Source organism: Budorcas taxicolor, chromosome 25, assembly GCF_023091745.1.
Source record: "Budorcas taxicolor isolate Tak-1 chromosome 25, Takin1.1, whole genome shotgun sequence".
Classification (NCBI taxonomy): domain Eukaryota; kingdom Metazoa; phylum Chordata; class Mammalia; order Artiodactyla; family Bovidae; genus Budorcas; species Budorcas taxicolor.
The window spans coordinates 44,117,997-44,140,154 of NC_068934.1; the positions used below are offsets into that span (position 1 = coordinate 44,117,997).

General features: G+C 43.8%; 1 protein-coding gene across 1 annotated transcript; it reads left to right on the forward strand.

Moving 5' to 3' along the window:
• The first annotated feature begins 19,917 nt into the window (after positions 1-19,917).
• Positions 19,918-21,671, forward strand: SPDYC (speedy/RINGO cell cycle regulator family member C). The gene is made up of 6 exons (XM_052661697.1): positions 19,918-20,059; positions 20,344-20,402; positions 20,664-20,749; positions 20,857-21,028; positions 21,121-21,439; positions 21,637-21,671. Exons 1-6 carry the CDS (start codon positions 19,918-19,920, stop codon positions 21,669-21,671), a joined length of 813 nt encoding a protein of 270 aa, XP_052517657.1.
• Positions 21,672-22,158: the final 487 nt, after the last annotated feature.

Sequence of the window (22,158 nt, forward strand, 5' to 3'; positions counted from 1 at the left end):
GGTGTGAAGTAGTGTCTGTTGTGGTTTCTCTTTTTCTTGCACTTCCTTAATGACTAGTGATTCTGAGCGTCTTTTCGTGTGCTTTTGGCTGTTTGTGTATCTTCTTTGGAGAAATGTCTATTCTTTTGCCCATTTGAAAAATAGGACTATTTGACTTCTCTGGTGGCTCAGTGGTAAAGAACCTGCCTGCTAATGCAGGAAACACAGGGTCAGTCTCTGGTCCCAGAAGATCCCACGTGCAGCCGGGTAACTAAGCCCGTGAGCCACAACTATTGAGTCTGTGTGCTAGAGCCGGGGAGCTCCAGCTACTGAGACCACGTGTCAAAAGTACGTGGGCTGCACACCCTACGGCCTGTACTCCGAAACACAAGAAACCACCTCAATGAGAAGCCTGCACACTGCACCTAGAGAGTAGACCCAACTCTCTGCAGCTAGAGAAAGCCTGCACAGCAATGGAGATACAGCAGGGCCCATAAATAAATAAATACATAAAATGAAAATGAAAAAATAAGGGCTACAGTTGTCAGAGTCCTTTAAATATTACAGGTACAAGTTCCCTATCAGATACCTGGTTTGCAAATATTTTCTCTTATTTTGTAGTTGTCTCTTTACTTTCTTGGTAGTATCCTTCACAGCGCAAAGTTTTTAATTTTTATGTAGCTAATTTTTTCTTTTTTGTGCTTTTGGTGTTGTATCTAAGAAACCCTAACCCAAGATCATGAAGATTTGTGCCCATATTTTCTTCTGAGAATACTATGGTTTTAGTTCTTAGATTTTAGGTCTATGATTTATTTTTATTTTATTATTCATCTGGTGTGAGGCAGGTGTCCAACTTCATTCCTTTCCATGTGGTTATCCAGTTGTCCCAGCACCCATTTACTGAGAAGACTATTCTTCCCTTATTGAAAGATCTTGGCACTGTTACAGAAAATCAGTTGACCGCAAATGCAGGGGTTTATTTTTGGATGCCTAGTTCTATTATGTTGATCTATTTGTCTGTCTTAATGGTGAGATGGAGCAGGACCCTATGATCCTTGCCCCCATGTCCTCAGCCTACCTTTCGTCTTAGCCAAAGAGTAAGTTTAATCAGAGAAGCGAGAAAATCAGAAACAAAGGAAAACAGTCCAACAAGACTAAGTAATTGTTTAGTCCTTAAATCTGGTCAAGGACGTTTAGTGCCTTCTCAAGGGCTATAGACAATATTATGAGCCGTATCCTGTGAGCTGTCTTTTAGATACTGAAACCCCCACCTGGTGGAAGAAGTTAATTACAGGATGACCAGATAGTAGCCATGAGATAATCTGACAAATTTCAAGAATTGGCCTCTAAGAAATGGGAACAAATCAACCATGGAACTAAAGATTAACTGTACTTAAAACAATCAAGACGATACTGGTCATACCACTGATGATCAGTTTCAAGATGCCTGTCAGAGTTGTCTGCTGTTTCTGCATGTAGCCCCCTCTGTCTATATTGTCAGTGGGGGAGAGTCAACCTTTGAACAGGTGGTAGCCCTTCCCAACCCCGGTTGCTGGAATCCAAAATAAAGTCAACTTTCCTTTCCACCAACCTTGCCTCTTTTTTGGCTTTTGAGCAGCAAGCACCTGGACCCCACTTTCGGGTACAATGGCAGTACCGCACAGTCCAGGTTATTGTAGGTTTGCAGTAAGTTTGAGTCCAGGAAGAATGAATCATGCAGCTTTGTTCTCTCTCTGCTTTTTTACTTTTTTATTTTTTATTTTTATTTTTTTTTAATTTTTATTTTTACTTTATTTTACTTTACAATACTGTATTGGTTATTTTTGCTTTTTTAAATCTTTATTGGAGTAGAGCTGAATCACAATGTTGTGTTCGTTTCAAGTGTACTCTAATTTTTTTCTCAAGATTGTTTTGATTATTTTGAGTCTCTTGCATACCCACATCAATTTCTGAATCTTTACTTTGCTGTATACCTGAAACTGGAGAAGGCAATGTCAATCCACTCCAGTACTCCTGCCTGGAAAATCCCATGGACGGAGGAGCCTGGTGGGCTGCAGTCCCTGGGGTTGCTGCGAGTCAGACACAACTGAGCGGCTTCACTTTCACTTTTCACTTTCATGCATTGGAGAAGGAAATGGCAACCCACTCCAGTGTTCTTGCCTGGAGAATCCCAGGGAAGGGGGAGCCTGGTGAGCTGCCGTTTATGGGGTCGCACAGAGTCGGACACGACTGAAGTGACTTAGCAGCGGCAGCAGCATGCCTGAAACTAACACAATATTGTAAATCAACCAGAGTTCAATTAAAAAGAAAAGCCATCACAACAGCTCGTTTCATTTTGTTGTTGTTCAGGCCCTCAGTCGTGTCTGACTCTTTGTGACCCCGTGGACCGCAGCACACCAGGCTTCCCTGTCCTTCACCATCTCCCAGAGTTTGCTTAAATTCATGTTCATTGAGTCGGTGATGCCATCCAACCATCTCATCCTCTGTCATCCCCTTATCCTCCGGTCTTCAATCTTTCCCAGCATCAGGGTCTTTTCTAATAAGTTGACTCTTCAGATCAGATGGTCAGAGGGTTGGAGCTTCAGCTTCAGCGTCAGTCCTTCCAATGAATATTCAGGACTGATTTCCTTTAGGATTGACTGGTTAGATATCCTTGCAGTCCAAGGCACTCTCAAGAGTCTTCTCCAACACCACAGTTCAAAAGCATTAATTCTTCAGTGTTCATCCTTCTTTATATCATTTGTTCACTTTTTACCACTGAGTAATATTCTATTTTATGGATATACCACAACTTTGTTTATCCATTCACCTATTAAAGGGTATCTTAATTGCTTTTGTTTTTGGAAATTATGAATGAAACTGATAGAAACGTTTGTGTGCAGGTTTTTGGGTGGACATAAATTTTCAACTCCCTTGATAAATACTAAGGAGGATGGTTGCTGGACTGTATGTAAGAATGTATTTAGTTTCGTAAGAAACTGTCAAACTCTCTTCCAAAATGTCTGTACTGTTTTTCATTCCTACCAGAAATGACTAAGAAATCCTACTGCTTCACATCCTCATCAACATTTAGTGTTGTTAGTGTTGTGGATTTTGGCTATTCTAATAAGGATGCAGGGTATCTCACTGTTGCTTTAATTACATTTCTCTAATAACATATGATATGAGACATCTTTTTACATGAGTATTTGCCGTCTGTATATTTTCTTTTGTGAAATGTCTGTTAAGGGTTTTGGCCCGTTTTAAAATCGGATTTTGTTTCTTATCATTATCTTTTTGTTTTTGTCTGTTTTTTGACTTGCAAGATCTTGGTTCTCCTACCAGGGATGGAACCCAGGCCCTCAGCAGTGAAAGCACAGAATCCTAACCCCTGGACTTCCAGGGAATTCTCTCCTATTTTGGAGTTTCAAGAGTTCTTTGTATATTTTGAATAACAGTCCTTTAAACAGATATGTCTCTTTTACAAATGTTGTCTCCCTGTCGAATTCTCTTGACATTGTCTTTTGCAGAGCAAAAGTTTTTCATGTTTATGGATTCCTTTATCAGTTGTTTTTTCACAGATCATACCTTTGGTGTGGTATTTGAAAAATCATGGCCTTACACCTTAAACTAATACAATGTTATATGTCATTTATATCTCAGTAAAACTGGGGGGGAAAGTTATGGCCAAACCCAAGATTTTCTGTAATGTTAACTTCTAGGAGGTTTATAGTTGTCTATTTTACATTTAGGTCTATGATCCATTTTCAGTTAATTGTTGTAAAAGGTATAAGGTCTATGCCTAGATTTTTTTTTCCATGTGGATGTCCAATTGTTCCAATATCATCTGTTGTAAAGACAGTTTTTTCTCCACAGTATTGCCTTTGCTCCTGTGTCAAAGAAAGACCCACTATATTTATGTGGCTCTATTTTGGGCTCTTGAGTGGGTGAAGCCTGGTATTTGTGCACAGCCTTCCCAAGCCCCAGGGTAGACTGGGACCCAAGGAGGGCCCTTCCTGGCTGCCTCTTTCCCTGATTGTCTTGTAAACGTCCAGTTGCCATTTTACCTATTGCTACTAGTATCAAGGAGTACCTTCTTAATCGCTCTCCACAAAAATATCAAATATCTCATTTTGTTTGATAATGCTAATAGGCATTGTTCCAGATAAGGTAAGTGCCTCAGGCAAAGTTCTTTATGGCCTGCCTTTCCACCTGGGCAGAACCTCTGCCCCACACTTTAGAAACTAGGAGTAGGGAAAGCAGCCCATTATCCATGAGTGACACCCCTGCTCTAGAAGCTGGTGGGAGTGGGAGATAGCAGCTCCTGTTCTTCTTGACTTTTCCCTTCTGGCGTGGACTCTCTGTTTCAGGAGAGCCACGAGGATCCAGTATTTTATGCCTGTCGTCCCCAGATTGTAGAGCTTCTTGCCTGCAAGTGTGGGTTGTGTCAAGGAAGAGATGCCCAGTTCTCTTTTGCTGCACCTACCTGGGACAGAGCTTAAACAACGAGAGGATGAGAGACATGGACCACCTGCCTTTCTCAAGGTGAGAGCTTTGCTCTAAGCTGGGATTTGGGGACTAGAGTGGTAGAGGGCGCCCCCTATTTTCTTGGCTGCCCTTGGGTGGAATTAAACTCCTGGAAGACAGAAAGGAGAAGAGGAAAGAGAAAGCAGTAGGTGGTAGCTCAGAAGTCATAGACTCTCACTGTTTTTATCTGTTTGCTTTTGTTTTTAAATTGAAGTATAGTTGATTTGGGCTTCCCAGGTGGCGCAGTGGTAAAGATTCTGCCTGCCAGGGCAGGAGATGCGAGAGCTGTGGATTCGATCCCTGGGTTGGGAAGATCCCCTGGAGAAGGAAATGGCACCCCCCTCCAGTATTCTTGCCTGGAAAATTCCACGGGCGGAGGAGCATGGGGGGCCTCTCCAAGGGGACACAAAGCGTCGGACATGACTGAGCAACTAAGCACACAGTGGATTCACAGTACTGTGTCAGTTTCAGGTGTACAGCACAGAGAGACAGTGTTTTTGCAGATTATATATTAGAGGTTGTTAGAAGATAATGGGTACAATTCCCTGTGCTAAATAGTGTATCCTTGTTGCGACTCTCACTGTTTTGAGCAACATTCCCTGAAATGAATGCTTCTGAATTTGCTGGATGTGCCTTTAGGATAATCTCCAGACTAAATAATTAGGTAAAACATTTCTTTCTAGTTAGATAGTTGTTTTACCTGGGGGAGTTTCAACCGTGCTCTTCACTCTGCCATTCTAAAAATCAATCTTAAGATTTAAAAAAGTTTCTTATTCCAATGGTGGTTTTCCTCTTGTCGCTTATTTGCTGTATATATGTTTTCCCCCCTTTTCTTGAACAAGTTAACTAGTGGTTTGTCTGTTTGCTAATTTTTCCAAAAATACAAGTCTAATTTCTGTCCTCTCCTGCACTAATCTCTGTTTTTCTCGTTATTCTTCCCTCTTTGTGCTTTCTTTTGGTTTACTTTCTTGTTGGTTTTTTCCCCTAGTTTCTTAGAATTGGGAATTAAATCCAATTCTTCTCTTTCTTTTACTTTAAATAATAAAATGATTCTGTGTTATGAACGTTCATCTAATCATTGCTGTACTTTTATTTTGATTTATTTTTTTTTTTTTTTGGCAGCTCTGCATGATGTGTGATATCTTACTTCCCTGACCAAGGATAGAACCCATGCTCCCTGAAGTGGAAGCTCAAAGGCCTATCCACTGGACCACCAGGGAATTCTCTCTAATCACTGCTTTAAGTGTATCTCATAGAGTCTTATTATTTTTTAGAATTTTGTATTCCAGTTTTTCACCTATTTAATTTTGGTTTTGTCTTTGTTGATGACTTCTCATTTTGTTACACTGTATTCAGAGAATATTGTTTATAACATTTCCATTTTATTCAACTTACTAAAATTTTTTTGTGATTAATATGATTAACTTTTTGTTTCTTTGGATTTATGGGTTTTTCTTTTTCAGGGGAAAGTTTCCTCTGTTGATGTGTGTTGGATTTTATGTTCTGGTAATTTTTTGTTTTTTAAATAATAGTTCCAAATGGATCTGTTAACCTTTTCCTTGTTCATTTTTTTGTGCTATTGGGGTGTTTTACTAGATTCCTAGCTCTATCGAACACTCTCATGTCAATATACCAAAGTCCAGACACTTTAGTGGATTTTAATTTGTTTAGTTGGGGGAAGGGGTTTGTGTCCTCCGATTTTCTGTTTAGCTTTGTGTCTCTTTTGTCTTGTAAGACCCTAAATTTTTGCCTTTCCCCTCCTTCATCACTCAATTGCCCAAAGACTCTTCAACCATTTGCTGCCCCCCTTTCTCCTTTCCCAGAACCTATGTATTTGAAAGACTGACCATATGCCATATACCTGATGCCATATACCTGAAGTCCCTTCCCAGCGGTCTGCATTCTGATGTCCCAGGACATTTTCCTATTATTTACAGCCTGAAGAAAGAAAGTCCTCTTCCTGATGAAGGTTCTAGATTGACGAATTGGACCGTGTTGCCAGCTGTCCTTTTCTCTCTTCCCTGTTTTTCTGGGCAGAAAGCCACCTGAGAAGGTGGAGCGGGGCCAGAGCGCAAGAGACCAGCATAACCCTATGGTTCGCTGTCATTCTGTTTACAGCTATTCTGAAGAGTAGTTTCCCTGGTGACGCAGACGGTAAAGAACCTGCCTGCAATGCAGGAGACCCGAGTTTGATCCCTGGGTCGAGAAGATTCCCCTGGAGAAGCACATGACAACCCACTCCATTCTTGCCTGGAGTATCCCATGGACAGAGGGGCCTGGAGGGCTACAGTCCGTAGGGTCGCTAAGAGTCAGACAAGACTGAGCAACTAACACTTTCACTTTCATTCTGAAGTGTGGACATTCTCTGCTTTCAAGTTATGCTGAGGCTACAGCAGAGTTTTATCTCCCATGCTTGTTGTTTCGACTTGCTTGGGAAGGAAGCACTGTGAGATGGGGACATAGGCAGCCACTGTGGTCCTTGATTACCCAGAAGTCCCTCTGCTTTTACTTTGTAAGTTTTTTTTTTTTTTTTTAACATGTATTTATTTATTTGGCTACGCTGGGTCTTAGTTGTACCAGGGGGATCTTTTGATCTTCCCCGCAGCCTTTGGGATCTTTAGTTGGGGCATGTAAACTCTTAGTTGCAGCAAGTGGGATCTAGTTATCGGACCAGGTATCAAACCTATTCCCTGCATTGGAATCTCACTGGGTCACCTGAGAAGTCCCACCTTGTAACTTTTAAGCTCATTTATTTGCACCCTTTCTTATTTTCCAATGTACGCACTTGGGGTCATAAATTTTTCTCTAAGAATTTTTAGCTGGATCCTCCATCTTTGATATATGATATTTCATTATGACTATAATCTAAAACAACACATATTTATACTCTATTTTCTAATTTCAATTGTGGGTTTTTTTCCCCCATGATCCAGATATTTCATAAAATGTTTCTTAATTTCAAATGCATGGGATTCCCCATTTTTCTGTTTGTTGGCACTGTTTAACTTAATTATGTTGCAGTAAAAAGAATACAAACTGTATGATTTTACTTTTTTGAAACTAGTTGAGTTGTGTGATGGTCTAGAATTTGATGGATTTATGGGAAATGTTCTTTATATGTTGTTCTGCATTTACATGCAATGCTTCACTAGGTCAAATTTGTTAACCATATTCTTCATATCTTTTATATCCCAGCTAAAATTTTTTGCTTGCATGTGTCATGGAGTCTACAAATAAAATTGTGATGTAATCTGCTTTTCCTTGCGGTCCTATATATGTATATTCTATTCTATAGAATAGAACCACAAGCGCTGAAGAATTGATACTTTTTTTTTTTTTGAATTGATACTTTTGAACTGTGGTGTTGGAGAAGACTCGAGAGTCCCTTGCACTTCACAGAGATCAAACCAGTCAATCCTAAAGGAAATCAACCCTGAATATTCATTGGAAGGCCTGTTTTTGAAGCTGAAGCTCCAATTTTGGCCACCTGATGGGAAGGGCTGATTCACTAGAAAAGACACTGTTGCTAGGAAAGATTGAAAGCAGAAGGAGAAGAGGGCAACAGAGGATGAGATGGTTGGATGGCATCACTGACTCAATGAACATGAGTTTGAGCATGCTCCAAGAGTTGGTGATGGACAGGGAAGCCTGGCATGCTGCAGTCCATGGGGTTGCAAAGAGTCAGACATGACTTGGTGACTGAACAACAAATATATAGGATAGAACCATATATATATATATGTATATTTATTGCTTGTTGATCTTATTTTTAAGGATGAATTTTAAATTGCTGTGTATTTTAAAAATCACTAAGTAAGCAACCTCTTTAACCTGAAATTTAATTTTTTCTGATTTTTTTTCTAATATAGTTATTCCAGCCTTTAGTAAACATTTGCCTAGTATTTTTTTCCATCTTTCTGATAGAGATGAAGTAGGATAATCAAATAGTTAGCTCAGAAATCCCATTAGGGGATTGTAAATAGAGAGGAAACTTTAAGGGGCTTTGAGAGATCATGGTGAGTTAATGACCATTCAAGAAAACAGGTTTGCTTAACTACAAAATCAAGTAAGCTCGCTAAGGAACAAAAACATGCAACAGAAGAATGAGATGTGCCTCAGAACAATAGAACAATGGTGGCATGAAACCCACATTCTGCCCAGTGAGCTCATAAGTTAATGATCCCTAGGTCATGCTCTCTACACACATGATAATTTGTGGAAAGGATACACTTAAAAGTGAAAGCCCTTTATTGTACTGAGACCTAAAATAATTTTTCCATTGTACCCTGACAGTCCTGGCTTGACCATGTAAGGACAAAAAAAACTCCCCTGCCCAACCTGGAGGAGGAGCTGATAATGGAAGCATGATGTCTATTCAAGAATGAGGGAGAAGATGATCTTGTTCTCTCCCTATAAAAAGGTAACCCACTAAGTGCTGGAATCAAGATTGTCAGAAGAAATACCAATAACCTCAGATATGCAGATGACACCACCCTTATGGCAGAAAGCAAAAAAGAACTAAAGAGCCTCTTGATGAAAGTGAAAGAGGAGAGTGAAAAAACTGGCTTAAAACTCAACATTCAAAAAACAAAGATCATGGTAACCAGTCTCATCACTTCTTGACAAATAGATAGGGAAACAATGAAAACAGTGACAGACTTTATTTTCTTGGGCTCCAGAATCACTGCAGATGGTGACTGCAGCCATGAAATTAAAAGACACTTGCTCCTTGGAAGAAAAGCTATGACCAACATAGACAGCATATTAATAAGCAGAGACATTACTTTGCCAACAAAGGTCCATCTAGCCAAAGCTATGGTTTTTCCATCCATCATGTATGAATGTGAGTAAAGAAAGCTGTGCCAATGAATTGATGCTTTTGAACTGTGGTGTTGGAGAAGATTCTTGAGAGTCCCTTTAACTTCAAAGAGATCCAACCAGTCCATCCTAAAGGAAATCAGTCCTGAATATTCATTGGAAGGATTGATGCTGAAGCTGAAGCTCCAAAACTTTGGCTACCTGATGGGAAGAACTGACTCATTTGAAAAGATTCTGATGCTGGGAAAGATTGAAGTCAGGGGAGAAGGGGATGACAGAGGATGAGATGGTTGGATGGCATCACCGACTCGATGGACATGAGTTTGAGCGAGATTTGGGAGTTGGTCAAGGGCAGAGAAGCCTGGCATGCTGCAGTCCATGAGGTCACAAAGAGCTGGACACGACTGAGCAACTGAACTGAACTGAAGTACTCAGGGCCGTGCGATGCTCACCTACCCCCTCGTAAGCCTCACAAGCATCCTATTGTAATAAATCACTTCGGATCTATCACTCTCAGTTCAGTTCAGTTCAGTTGCTCAGTCGTGTCCGACTCTTTGCGACCCCTTGAATCGCAGCACGCCAGGCCTTCCTGTCCATCACCAGCTCCCCGATCACTCAGACCCACGTCCATCGAGTCCGTGATGCCATCCACCCATCTCATCCTCTGTCGTCCCCTTCTCCTCCTGCCCCCAATCCCTCCCAGCATCAGAGTCTTTTCTAATGAGTCAACTCTTCGCATGAGGTGGCCAAAGTACTGGAGTTTCAGCTTTAGCATCAGTCCTTCCAAAGAACACCCAGGACTGATCTCCTTCAGAATGGACTGGTTGGATCTCCTTGCAGTCCAAGGGACTCTCAAGAGTCTTCTCCAACACCACAGTTCAAAAGCATCAATTCTTCAGAGCTCAGCCTGCTTCACAGTCCAAGTCTCACATCCATACATGACCACAGGAAAAACCATAGCCTTGACTAGACGGACCTTAGTCGGCAAAATAATGTCTCTGCTTTTGAATATGCTATCTAGGTTGGTCATAACTTTCCTTCCAAAGAGTAAGCATCTTTTAATTTCATGGCTGCAGTCACCATCTGATGTGATTTTGGAGCCCAAGAAAATAAAGTCTGACACTGTTTCCACTGTTGCCCCATCTATTTCCCATGAAGTGATGGGACCAGATGCCATGATCTTCGTTTTCTGAATGTTGAGCTTTAAGCCAACTTTTTCACTCTCCTCTTTCACTTTCATCAAGAGGCTTTTTAGTTCCCCTTCACTTTCTGCCATAAGGGTGGTGTCATCTGCATATCTGAGGTGATTGATATTTCTCCCGGCAATCTTGATTCCAGCTTGTGTTTCTTCCAGTCCAGCGTTTCTCATGATGTACTCTGCATGTAAGTTAAATAAGCAGGGTGACAATACACAGCCTTGATGTACTCCTCTTCCTATTAGGAACCAGTCTGTTGTTCCATGTCCAGTTCTAACTGTTGCTTCCTGACCTGCATACAGGTTTCTCAAGAGGCAGGTCAGGTGGTCTGGTATTCCCGTCTCTCTCAGAATTTCCCACAGTTTATTGTGTCTACCACTCTACCTCTCACTAAATTCTTTCTGCACTGAGACATTAAGGATCAGAATTCCTCAGAGCCCTCTGAAACGCCACCTAGTGGGTTCACTTCTGCTTCTGAATGTGTTACATGCATCTTTTAGAACTATCCTGTTTTTCATGTATAAATACAGGTATATCTCAGAGTTATTGTACATTCCCTTTCAGACTACTACAATAAAATAATATTGCAATAAAGCAAGGTCACAAATTTTTTGGTTTTCCAGTACATATAAAAGTTGTTTACACTCTATTATAGCCTATTAAGTGTGCAATAGCTTTATGTCAAAATGAAACTAAGTACATACCTTAATTTAAAAATATTTTGTTGCTTAAAAATGGTAACCATCATCTGAGCCTTCATGACGATGGATCATGAAGAGTCATGTTCAAGGCTTCCCTAGGGGCTCAGTGGTAAAGAATTCACTTGCCACTGCAGGAGACTCAGGTTCAGTCCCTGGTCCAGGAAGATCCTACATGCTGTGGAGCAACTAAACCTGTGTCCACAACGGAGCCTGTGCGATAGAGCTGGGGAATCGAAACTATTGAGTCCACTTGCCACAGCTACTGAAGCCCTTGCACCTAGAACCCGAGCTCCACGACAAGAGAAGCTGCCGCAGTGAGAAGCCCGCACACCACAACAAAAAGCAGCCCCCGCTCTCTGCAACTAGAGAAAGCCCAACACAGCAGCGGAGACCCAGCACAGCCAAAAATAAGTAAATAAAATTAATGAAGGGTCATGATCTTTTTGCAATAGTAGCATCACCACAATAAATATAATAAAAATGAAAAAGTTAGAAATTTTAGAAGAATGACCAAAATGTGACACAAAAACACAAAGTGAGCAAATGCTGTTGGAAAAATGATGCCGATAGATGAGCTCGGCGTATGGTTGTGATAAAAGAAATGTTCACATATTGAGCTGTGGGAAAGTCATTCTGGCTTATACATGGGTTAGCTGCTTTAATTACGAAATAAAAAGACGCGATGACCAGAAGCAAAGAATATCCACGTTAAAAGTAAAGATTAAATGCCTCCTGGGACCCCAATGCTGGTCCTCTTTTGTTTAAGACCACTTCCCAGGTGCCATATCCATACTGACTCGCTGTACTTGCTGGTCTGCTTTCTTGTTTGTTTAACTTTCTGTTTTATGTTGGAGCGTGAGTCTGAGTGAACTCCGGGAGTTGGTGATGGACAGGGAGGCCTGGCGTGCTGCAATTCATGGGGTCACAAAGAGTCAGACACGACCGAGCGACTGAACTGAACTGAACTGATAGCTGATTAACAATGTTGTGATAGTTTCAGGTATACAGGAAACTGATTCAGTTATGCATATGCATGCATCTATTTCAAATTCTTTTCCCATTGAAGTTGCTACATAATATTGAGCAGAGTTCACAGTAGGTTCTTGTTGGTTATCTACTTTAAATACAGCAGTGTGTACATGTCAATCTCAAATTCTCCAACTATTCCTCCCCCCGACCCTTCCCCCCTGGTAACCATAATTTGGTTCTCAAAGTCTGTGAGCCTATTTTCATTTTGTAAATAAGTTCATTTCTTTTAGATGCTACATATAAGCGATGTCATACAGTATTTTCCTTTCACTGACTTACTTCGCTCAGTATGACAATTTTGGGGTCCATCCATGTTTATGCAAATAGCATTATTTCATTCTTTTTAATGCCTGAGTAACATTCCATTACTTCCCAAGAATCCGGCTGCAATTCAAGAGACCTGAGTTCAGTCCTTGGGTTGGGAAGATCCCCTGAAGAAGGGAAAGGCTACCCACTCCAGTATTCTGGCCTGGAGAATTCCATGGCGTGTATAGACCATGGGGTCACAAAGAGTTGGACACAACTGAGCAACTTTCACTTTCAACCTTCCATTGTATCTATGTATGACATCTTTATCCATTCCTCTGCTGATGAGCATTTAGGTTGCTTCCATGTCTTGGCCATTGTAAACAGTGCTGCAGTGAACACTGGGGTGCGTATATCCTTTTGGACCATGTTTTTCTCCAGGTATATGCCCAGGAGTGGAATTGCTGGGTCATACGGTAGCTCTGTTAGTGTTAGTCTTTGTGACCCCATGGACTGTATAGCCCATCAGGCTTCTCTGCCCATGGGATTTTCCAGGCAAGAATACTGGAGTGGGTTGCCATTGGTAGCTCTAGTTTTAGTTTTATAAGAAATCTCCATACTATTCTCTATAATGGCTATACCAATTTACATTCCCACCAACAGTGTAGGAGGGCTCCATTCTCTCCATATCCTCCCCAGCATTTGTTGTCTGCAGATTTTTTGATGATAGCTGTTTTGACTGGTGTGAGGTGATGTCTCATTACAGTTTTGATTTGCGTTCTCTATAGTCCATTTTTCAAAACCTTGAAGGAATGTATTTCTGATTTGTTTAATGTTCTTTGTTCTGATGAGTTATAAAACCGTGCTGAAAAGCCTGCTCCTCTGGAGCAGTTCCTCAGAGTAATCTGGAAAGCTGGCTTCCAGGCCACAGTCTTCAGCTTGCTTCAAATAAAACTCTTTTCTAGGGAATTCCCTGGTGGTCCAGTGGTTAGAACTCCACACTTCCACTGCCAGGGGCAATTAAAATCCTGCAACTAAGGTCCCACAAGCTGTGCAGTGCAGCCAAAAAACAAAAGAACCAAGAAACAAACAAACAAAAAAACACCTCTTTTCTATTCCTAGTATAGATTGTTTACTGATTATTCTTTTTGACAGTTATCATAAACCTTCAATTTGTAAAAAAAAAAAAAGCAATATCTGTGAAATGCAATAAAGCAAAACACAATAAACGGACGTATGCCTCTAGCTTGTAGCACAATTATTTTATAAACTGTATATTAGTTAGCTCAGTAGAAATTATGCTGTGATAAATGTGGTAGGCAGAATAATAACCTCCCAGATATGTACCCATCCCAGTTCTTGGAACCCATGAACATATTATCTGGCATGGCAAAAGGGACTTCACAGATGTGATTAAGGATCTTGAGATGGGGAGATTATCCTGGATTATTCACATGGACCCAGTGTAATCACAAGGGTCCTTAATAGTGGAAGAGAAGAAAAAAAAGTGGAAGAGGGATCAGAGTTAGTAGAAGCTATGTCTTTGAAGAGGAGGAAGGAAGCCGGAAGCCAGATGCCAAAGAATGAGGCTGCCGCCCGAAGGAATTAAACCTCACCCACACCTTGGTTTTAGCAGACTGAGACTCATTTTAGACTTCTGGCCTCCAGAACTGGAAGATGATAGATTCACATTATTTTAAGCCACTGAATTTGTGGTGATTTGTTAGAGCAGGAAATGGAAATCCAACCCAATAATATCAATAATTATTTGATATCAATGATATCCAAAATCTCAGCAGCTTTCAAAACAGAAGTTTTTCTTATCTTTTTTTTTAAAGAGGAATTAGAGGAAATGTTTAACAAGAGTCTCCTTTTTTTCATTTTCTTTTTTCTTTAAATTATGAAAGTATGATAACACATTTACAGGAGGCCTGGAAAATACAGAACAAAGTTACATGCAATTCCACTGTATATTACAAGTTTTTTTAAGTAGATAAATTAAGATTTTTAGTTTGAGTTTCAGCAAGGAGTCTCCTCTTAAAAAGAAATTGAATTAGAGTTGATTTACAATGTTTCACTGTACAGCAAAGTGATTTAGTTATACCTATATTCTTTTTCATCTTTTTCCTAATATATATATTTTACTGAAGTACAGTTGACTTACAATGTTTCAGGTGTGCAGCAAGGTGATTCAGTTATACATATGCATACATATTATTTTTCAGATTATTTTCCATTACAGGTTATTATAAGATGTCGACTATAGTTCCCTGTACAGTAAAGCTTTGTTGCTTGTTGCATATCTGTTTTTTAAATTAGAAAGCTAGCATTCTGTTCATACTAAGTCAAACAAGTAGAATCAAAACGTCATAATGTTTTAAAATTTTATTAGGTATGTACAATATATATATTTCAGAAAACATGAATTTTGTCTAATTAAAAATTTTTGGTTAATTTCTAGATTTCTAATTTAAAAAAATTTGTAATGTATACAAAATCTTTTCTACCTCACTTGATAAAAGCTGGAGAAAGAACATTTAAAAAAAGATGAAGAAATTGGAAAACATAAACTAAATTAAATGGCAGCACTGAATATAAAATAGAAAAAGTGAAACAAAATAGTTAAAAGTAAAAGATCCTCATATAGTCCAGTTGTTTTTAAACAGGGCTGCTCATTAGAAACATGTCTTGAATTTGAGAAAAAAAGCAATACCTGAGCATTTGTACTTTTCAAAAATTTCCAAGATAATTCTTATATGCATCTGGATTTTTAAAAAGTGATTACAGGTTTTTCTACTAAATAGTAGTTTTGGTGATATAGAATTTTATTATTTTTCTGTTGACCAATCATGATATAATGGTATTAAGTGAGTAATAGTTACATAATCATAATAGTAAAAGGTGTTTATAAGTTAATGGCACCCCACTCCAGTACTCTTGCCTGGAAAATCCCATGGACGGAGGAGCCTGGTGGGCTACAGTCCATGGGGTCGTGAGGAGTCGGACACAACTGAGCGACTTCACTTTGACTTTTCACTTTCATGCATTGGAGAAGGAAATGGCAACCCACTCCAGTGTTTTTGCCTGGAGAATCCCAGGGGCGGGGGAGCCTGGTGGGCTGCCATCTATGGGGTCGCACACAGTCGGACATGACTGATGCGACTTAGCAGCAGTAGCAGCAGCAGCCAGACAAAAAATAAAAGATAATTACAGTTTCAAGTCATATTGGGAACATGATTAACCTAACAATAAAATATTACATACAATTTGGGGGGTCAAGCAGAGTGCTGTGGTAAGTGGAAGTGCATACACGCACATTTTCAACCACCCAGCCAGTCTGTCTTTTGGTTGGTGCATTTAATCCATTTACATTAAAAGTAATTAATGATATGTATGATTCTATTACCATTTTCTTAACTGTTTTGGGTTTATTTTCTGTAGGTCTTTTTCTTCTCTTGTGTTTCCTGCCTAGAGAATTTCCTTTAGCATTTTCAAAAAGTTTATTTCCTATTCATATTACACGTCCTTCACTGTTTAGCTTGAATGTGTGTGTTTGTTCATTTTTTGGCATGCCACACAGCATGTGGGGTCTGAGTTCCCTGACCAGGGATTGAACCTGAGACCCCTACAGTGGCAGCACCGAATCTTAACCACTGGACCACCAGGGAAGTCCCTATGTTGTCTTTATTCTAGACCCCAGGCTAGAGAGGCTACCACCACCTGGAGGTACCTTTGACCCAGGGCAGATGGAAAACAGGAAAGGCCAAGCCACCTTGGAGCTCTTAAAACTTCTACTGAGATGCGGCATGAACGATTTATGCTCAAATTCCACTGACTGAACCAAACCACACAGGTAAGCATACATGGAGTAGGAAGCAGAAAGAAGGACACACTGTCCTTTGGGGAGGCGGCAACATGTATGAGGGTCCTGGGGCAACAGGGGGTGGAGTGGGGGGGGGAGAGTTGACAGGAGAACTGAAAGAAGCTGATGTAGCTGGAGGATGGTGATGGAGGGTAGGGTTGGGGTGCTCTTGGAGAGATTCACAAGGGCCTTGTAAGCCATTCATTCATCCAAATGTGAGCAACAGTAGGCTCTGAGTCAGCACAGAGGGTCTCCGGGCTGATAAGGCTGACAAGGTGCCTGTTCTGAAGGCAGTGACCTGGTGGGGAAAATGCATGAGAAGTAAGTAAATAAGGAAGCGAGATGATTGCAGACAGTGATCAAATATGTTCTATAGTTTAAAAGTGTGTGTTTTACTTGTTTTTAAATTTTTTTATTGAAGTATAGTTGCTCTGGCTTCCTTGGTGGCTCAGCGGTAAAGAATCTGCCTGCCAATGAAGAAGACTTGGGTTTGATCCCTGGGTAGGGAAGACCCTCTGGAGAAGGAAATGGCAATCCATTCCAGTGTTCTTGCCTGGGAAATCCCATGGACAGAGGAGCCGGGCAGGCTACAGTCCATGGGGTCGCAAGAGCCAGACATGACTTAGCAACTAAACAACCACATAGCTGCTTTACAATGTTGCGTTAGTTTCTATTGCCATTACTGTTCAGTCACTAAGTCATGTCCGATTCTTTGTGACCCCATGGTCTGCAGCACACCAGGCTTCCCTGTCCTTCACTGTCTCCCAGAGTTTGATCAGATTCATGTCCACTGAGTCAATGACGCTAACTAACCATCTCATCCTCTATTCTATGGCAAAGTGAATCAGCTCTACGTATGCACACGTGCTCAGTAGCTCAGTCGTGTCTCTTTGCGACTCCATGGACTGTAGCCCACCAGGTTCCTCTGTCCATGGAATTTTCCAGGCAAGAATACTGGAGTGAGTTGCTATTTCCTCCTCCAGGGGATCTTCGCGACCCAGGGATCGAACCTGTGTCTCCTACATCTCCTGCATTGGCAGGTAGATTCTTTACCACTGAGCCACCTGGGAAGCCCATGTATACGTATATACCCTCTTTTTTGGATTTCTTTCCCATTTAGGTCATCACAGAGCACTGAGTGGAGCTCCCTGAGCTACACAGTAGGTTCTCATTAGTTATCTCTTTTATACGTAGTGTTAATAGTGTTTGTATGTCATTCCAGTCTTCCAATTCACCCCGTCCCCTGCTTCTCCTCTCGATGTCCATACATTTGTTCTCTACATCTGTGTCTCTATTTCTGTTTTGCAAATAAGATCATCTATATTCCACACATATTAGTTAATATACAAGTTTGTATTTTACTAAAAGGACTACTTTTTAAAAGATCACATCTTCTTCCATTCCCAGTTCTTTTTTTAAAAAAATTAATTTGTTTATTTTCTTTTTGGCTGTGCTGGGTCTTCGTTGCTGCGAGGGCTTTCCTCTAGTTGCGGAGAGCAGGGGTTACTCTCAAGTTGCGGTTCGAGGGCTTCTCATTGCGGTGGCTTTTCTTGTCAGGAACGGAGGACGGGCTCTGGAGTGAACAGGCTTCAGCAGTTGCAGCGCGTGGGCTCAATAGTTGTGGCTCGAGGGCTCCAGAGCACAGGCTCAGTAGTCATGGTGCCTGGGCTTAGTTGCTGTGCAGCAGGTGGGATCTGCCCAGGGCAGGGATCAAACCCGTGTCCCGTGCATTGGCAGGTGGACTCTTCACCACTGAGCCACCAGGGAAGCCCCTCCCAGGTCTTCTGGAGCGTGATCATCAGCAATCCTCTGATCTTCAAAGAGAAACATGACTGAGTTCCTGGGAACCCATTATGATTCTTTGAGTTTCTTGAGATGCGTCATCGTTTTCACTCTAAAGTGAATCTCACTGCTTTCCTGTTCCATGACTTTGAGTTTAATATCCTCTTCCTTCTTATCCCCCCAGTCCTCAGCTGAAAGTTTTGAAATGGGGAGCTATTGTTTCGTGAGTACTTAAAAATGTGAACTTAAAGGGTGTTAAGGCAGTACGTATTGTTCAAGTTATGTGTACTTTATTACGGGAAAAAAGGGGGGGAGAAGTCACCTGTCACATGTAGGTGCTGACTGTCCCACAAAACTGAAGAGTGAAGAGTCACTGAGTCAGTGAAGATGGAAAGGCTTAAGGTCTGCTTGGTGGGGCGCGTGGGGGTGCGGTGTGGAGGGGCTGAGCTAGGTGGTCCTGGGCAAAGCCTTCCTCCTCCACTTTGGAGCCTCTGGCGGGGCTCTCATATCCCTAAAGGACCTTGGAATGGGGATGTGGCCCCAGGGAATTCTCACTCCAAGACAATCTCCTCTCTGGTTCCCAGGTTTGGGGATTCCTGTATCTGAAATAAATACAGACACAACCAGCGACCCTTCCCCAGCAAGGCACAATCACTGAATATTTATAATTTACTCATCAGCCACGCGCCGCAACCCAGGTTGGTAGCATTCTAGGTCCGCACCTTGGCACTGCATTTGTAAAGAGCGGAGAAGGGCTCCTGCTGCCTTTCTGGCCCTGGGGTCCCGCTGGCCTGCCCTCACCCTTCTCGTAGGTGATGAAACTTGAGAGAAGCCTTTACCCAGGAGAGCCGCAGCTGGGAGGTGCGTGGTGGAGACTGACTGGGTTAACTCTTAAGTGGAGGTGAGCGGTGATGACGAGAAGCCACACCCTTTCCCAGGGAGGGGCCTGATTGGTGGAGGGCTTCTAGGGCGGGGCAGCTCTGGGGCTATATAAACACACTCGGTGGGCTTGGAGTTACGCTGTAGGTTAACTCCTGAGCTCAGGTAAGTCTTCTGGAAGGAGGAGGCTGGGCTTACCTGTGGGAACCTAGATGGAGGCCCCTAGGTTGACCAAGCCGTTTAGGAAGGGACCCTCCCCCGAGACCTGTAGTTGGAGTCTCTCTCTTTGTAGCTCCAAATGCTTGTGGTGGCTCCACCTCAAAACTCGCCCTAAACCCCAGTATTTTTGTCTGATAACGTCCTTGTCTCTGGACTTCAGTTTTCCCTCTGTGAAGTAATGGTCTGCTGGTCTTTTCAGGGCTGCTTGATGAAGGGTGAGGGGGTGGTTGTGAATTGGGTGGCAAGAGGCGCCGTGAGTCTCTGGCTTTGGGGTCAGACAGGAACCACCTTGAAGTGGCCATGAGACCTCCATGCTTCAGTTTGTGTGTTTGCAAAATGGGTTTACTTACCAGGACTAAATAAGTTAAAGCGTTTAACACAGCTCCAGGCACTTAGGAAACCCTCAGAGGCGCTCATTGCTGCTGTTGTTACTCTCTGGCCTGGTCTGGGGTGCCAGGAGGAGGCGTGAGGGTGCTGTAGCTCCCAGGAATTCTGCTGCCTTTCTTGTCTCCTCACCCCCACCCCCACCCCTGTTTCTCCATGCCCATCCCTCCACCCTCTGGAGGTCCTCTGTCAGGCCAGCCACACTGATCCTGTTGACTTGCGCGGGGCTAATGGGGTAAATGCTAAGTCCTGGGGCTGCTTTCTTTACAGGTCACCCTGTCCCACCCCACCCCACCCGCCCCCAACCCCCCAAGAGATGAACGATGCCCAAGATCCGGCCACAGTCCCTGGAGCTGTTACCCAAGTGAAGCTGAGGGGCTGGAGCCGTCAAGGTGAGGGTGATGAGTCTTCCCATCTCCGCCAACACCAAGAGCTCCAGGCCTTTCTCCACCTTCTGGGTGAGTCCACTTGGGGGCTGGCAGAGAAGGGACTGTGAGGACCAAGCGTGAACTGATGTGAGAGGTGGGATCTCAGCCTGCCCACGTCTCGGTCCCATCCCTTCTCAGGTAACTCTGGTTTGGCAGGTTTGGGGGGGGGCGGGGGGTGGGGGGAGGCGGTTCATGACAGACATGTCGGAAAGTGAGTTCAGTGGGGGCTCGGGCTTTGGAACTTAGAATGCTGCTCTCGTCTCATGGGGTGAGGGTGGTAACTCCAGGCTACCGTTTCTCCTCCTCTCCCCCAGAGCACAGTTTCCTCCAGGATTTCCTCTCCAAAGATCCCTGTTTCCAGATTTCAGACAAGGTGAGAGTGGGGGGAGAGTCCAGGCTCACTCGGGGAAGGTTGAATTAGTGGGGCCTGAGTGCTGCTAATGCATTGGGTCCCCTGGTTTGGTGGAGGGAGTGCCCCCATTTTAAGCCCTTGTCTTTGCAGGTCCCCCCGCACCATTTTACCCTGGATTTTCTAGGCCTGCTCCAAGCCCAGAACCTGCTTGATGGGCCTGGCACAGTCCCCTCCCCTGCCCGCAGTGCCCCGCTCTAACTCTCCCCATTTCTGTGTCTGCAGTATCTCCTGGCCATGGTGCTGGTCTACTTCCGGCGTGCCAACCTGCAGCTCAGCGAGTACACCCACAGCAATCTGTTCCTGGCACTGTGAGTGGCCCGGGTGCCTGGTGGGGATGCCCACTTGGAGTCACAGGGTGGGGGCAGGGCGGATGCTTACAACCTCTGTTCCCCCTGTCCCCCACCTCTGTGGCCAGGTACCTTGCAAATGACATGGAGGAAGACCTGGAGGACCCCAAAAACGTGATTTTTCTATGGGCCCTGGGCCAAGATTGGCATCATCAAGTGTCAGACTTCCTGCATCAGAGGGACAAGCTGTGGGCACGGATGGGCTTCAGGGCTGTTGTGAGACGCCAGAGCTGTGAGGAGGTGCGGCGCACCCCCCCACCCCCCGCATCCCAGGGTGGGGGAAAGAGGCTGGGCCTCCCACCTCCCACTTACCATCTACTCTTCTCATGCAGGTCATGGCCAAGGAGCCGACCCACTGGGCCTGGACTCGGGAGCGGCACCCCCACCATGGCAGGGCTCAAAGGAGCTACCCAAAGGCCCAGATCCCCCTCCCCCGGGGTCCCGGCCTCTCGCCACCCCACTGCCCTCTCTGTGCCTTGCTCCCTCGCCGCAGCCTCTGCTGCCACCGCCCCCGCCCCTTGCCTGTCTTATCCAAGTGCCTTTCCTACAATGCTGAGTGGCATTCCTTCCAAGCTTGGCCCTGGAGTAGGGGCTTCCTCATTGTCCTGCCCACCCAGCTGCTACTGGAGCCAGGCACCTATACCCTCCACAGTGAGTAGTGGACAGAAGCTGGGTGGGGGGGGTGGTGCCGGGAGGAGCTGGGAGGCAGGTGTGGAGCCCAACAGAATGGGAAGGAGGGGCATGGTGCCTGGGGTCCAGCAGGCTTGTGCAAGTGTCCGGCTTGCACCCCCTTGCTGTGTGAGCTTGGCAGGCTTCCTCTGAGCAGCTCTCTGTCCTTCCTCCCCCAGTCTTCTCTAAGCTGCTGCTGTGCCCTCGGCACTGATACTCGCAGAGTGAAGAACAGCCCATCTGCTTGCCTGCTTGCCCAGTGCTCTACTGACTGTGGCCCCTCCAGCCTCCTGTCTGCTTGGCCTCAGGCTGGCAGGGCTGCTCACGCCTCCTGCCCCTTCCTCCCAACCTGCAACTTGTACCCACTCTGACCTGACTCCTCTAATAAATTCATACCCACAGGACATCGGCTGTGCTTAGGACCTGGTCTGGGTCCTTCACCCAGGGTGGGAGTAGGGAGGAAGTTTTGGGGGGGTGGCGATCTGCCAGATTTAGTTACCAGTGGTTGAGACCCCTGAGCACAGGCCCTGTAATAGCTCTCCCTTCCCACTGGTGACCAGTCATCCCGCTGTTTCTCCTCTTTAACATCTTAGTGGATGCTGAGACCCACATAGAGCCCACGGAACTGAATGAAATGAGCTATATGCAGTCCTTAGAAGAGGGCCTGGGACCTACTGGACCAAAAAGAGCTCCAAAGGAAA

Coding starts and splice junctions, on each gene's coding strand:
- SPDYC (XM_052661697.1), top strand. CDS start 19,918: ATGAACGATGCCCAAGATCCGGCCACAGTCCCTGGAGCTGTTACCCAA. Junction 20,403..20,663: donor GTTTCCAGATTTCAGACAAG/GTGAGAGTGGGG, acceptor CTGTGTCTGCAG/TATCTCCTGGCCATGGTGCT. Junction 20,750..20,856: donor AGCAATCTGTTCCTGGCACT/GTGAGTGGCCCG, acceptor CTCTGTGGCCAG/GTACCTTGCAAATGACATGG.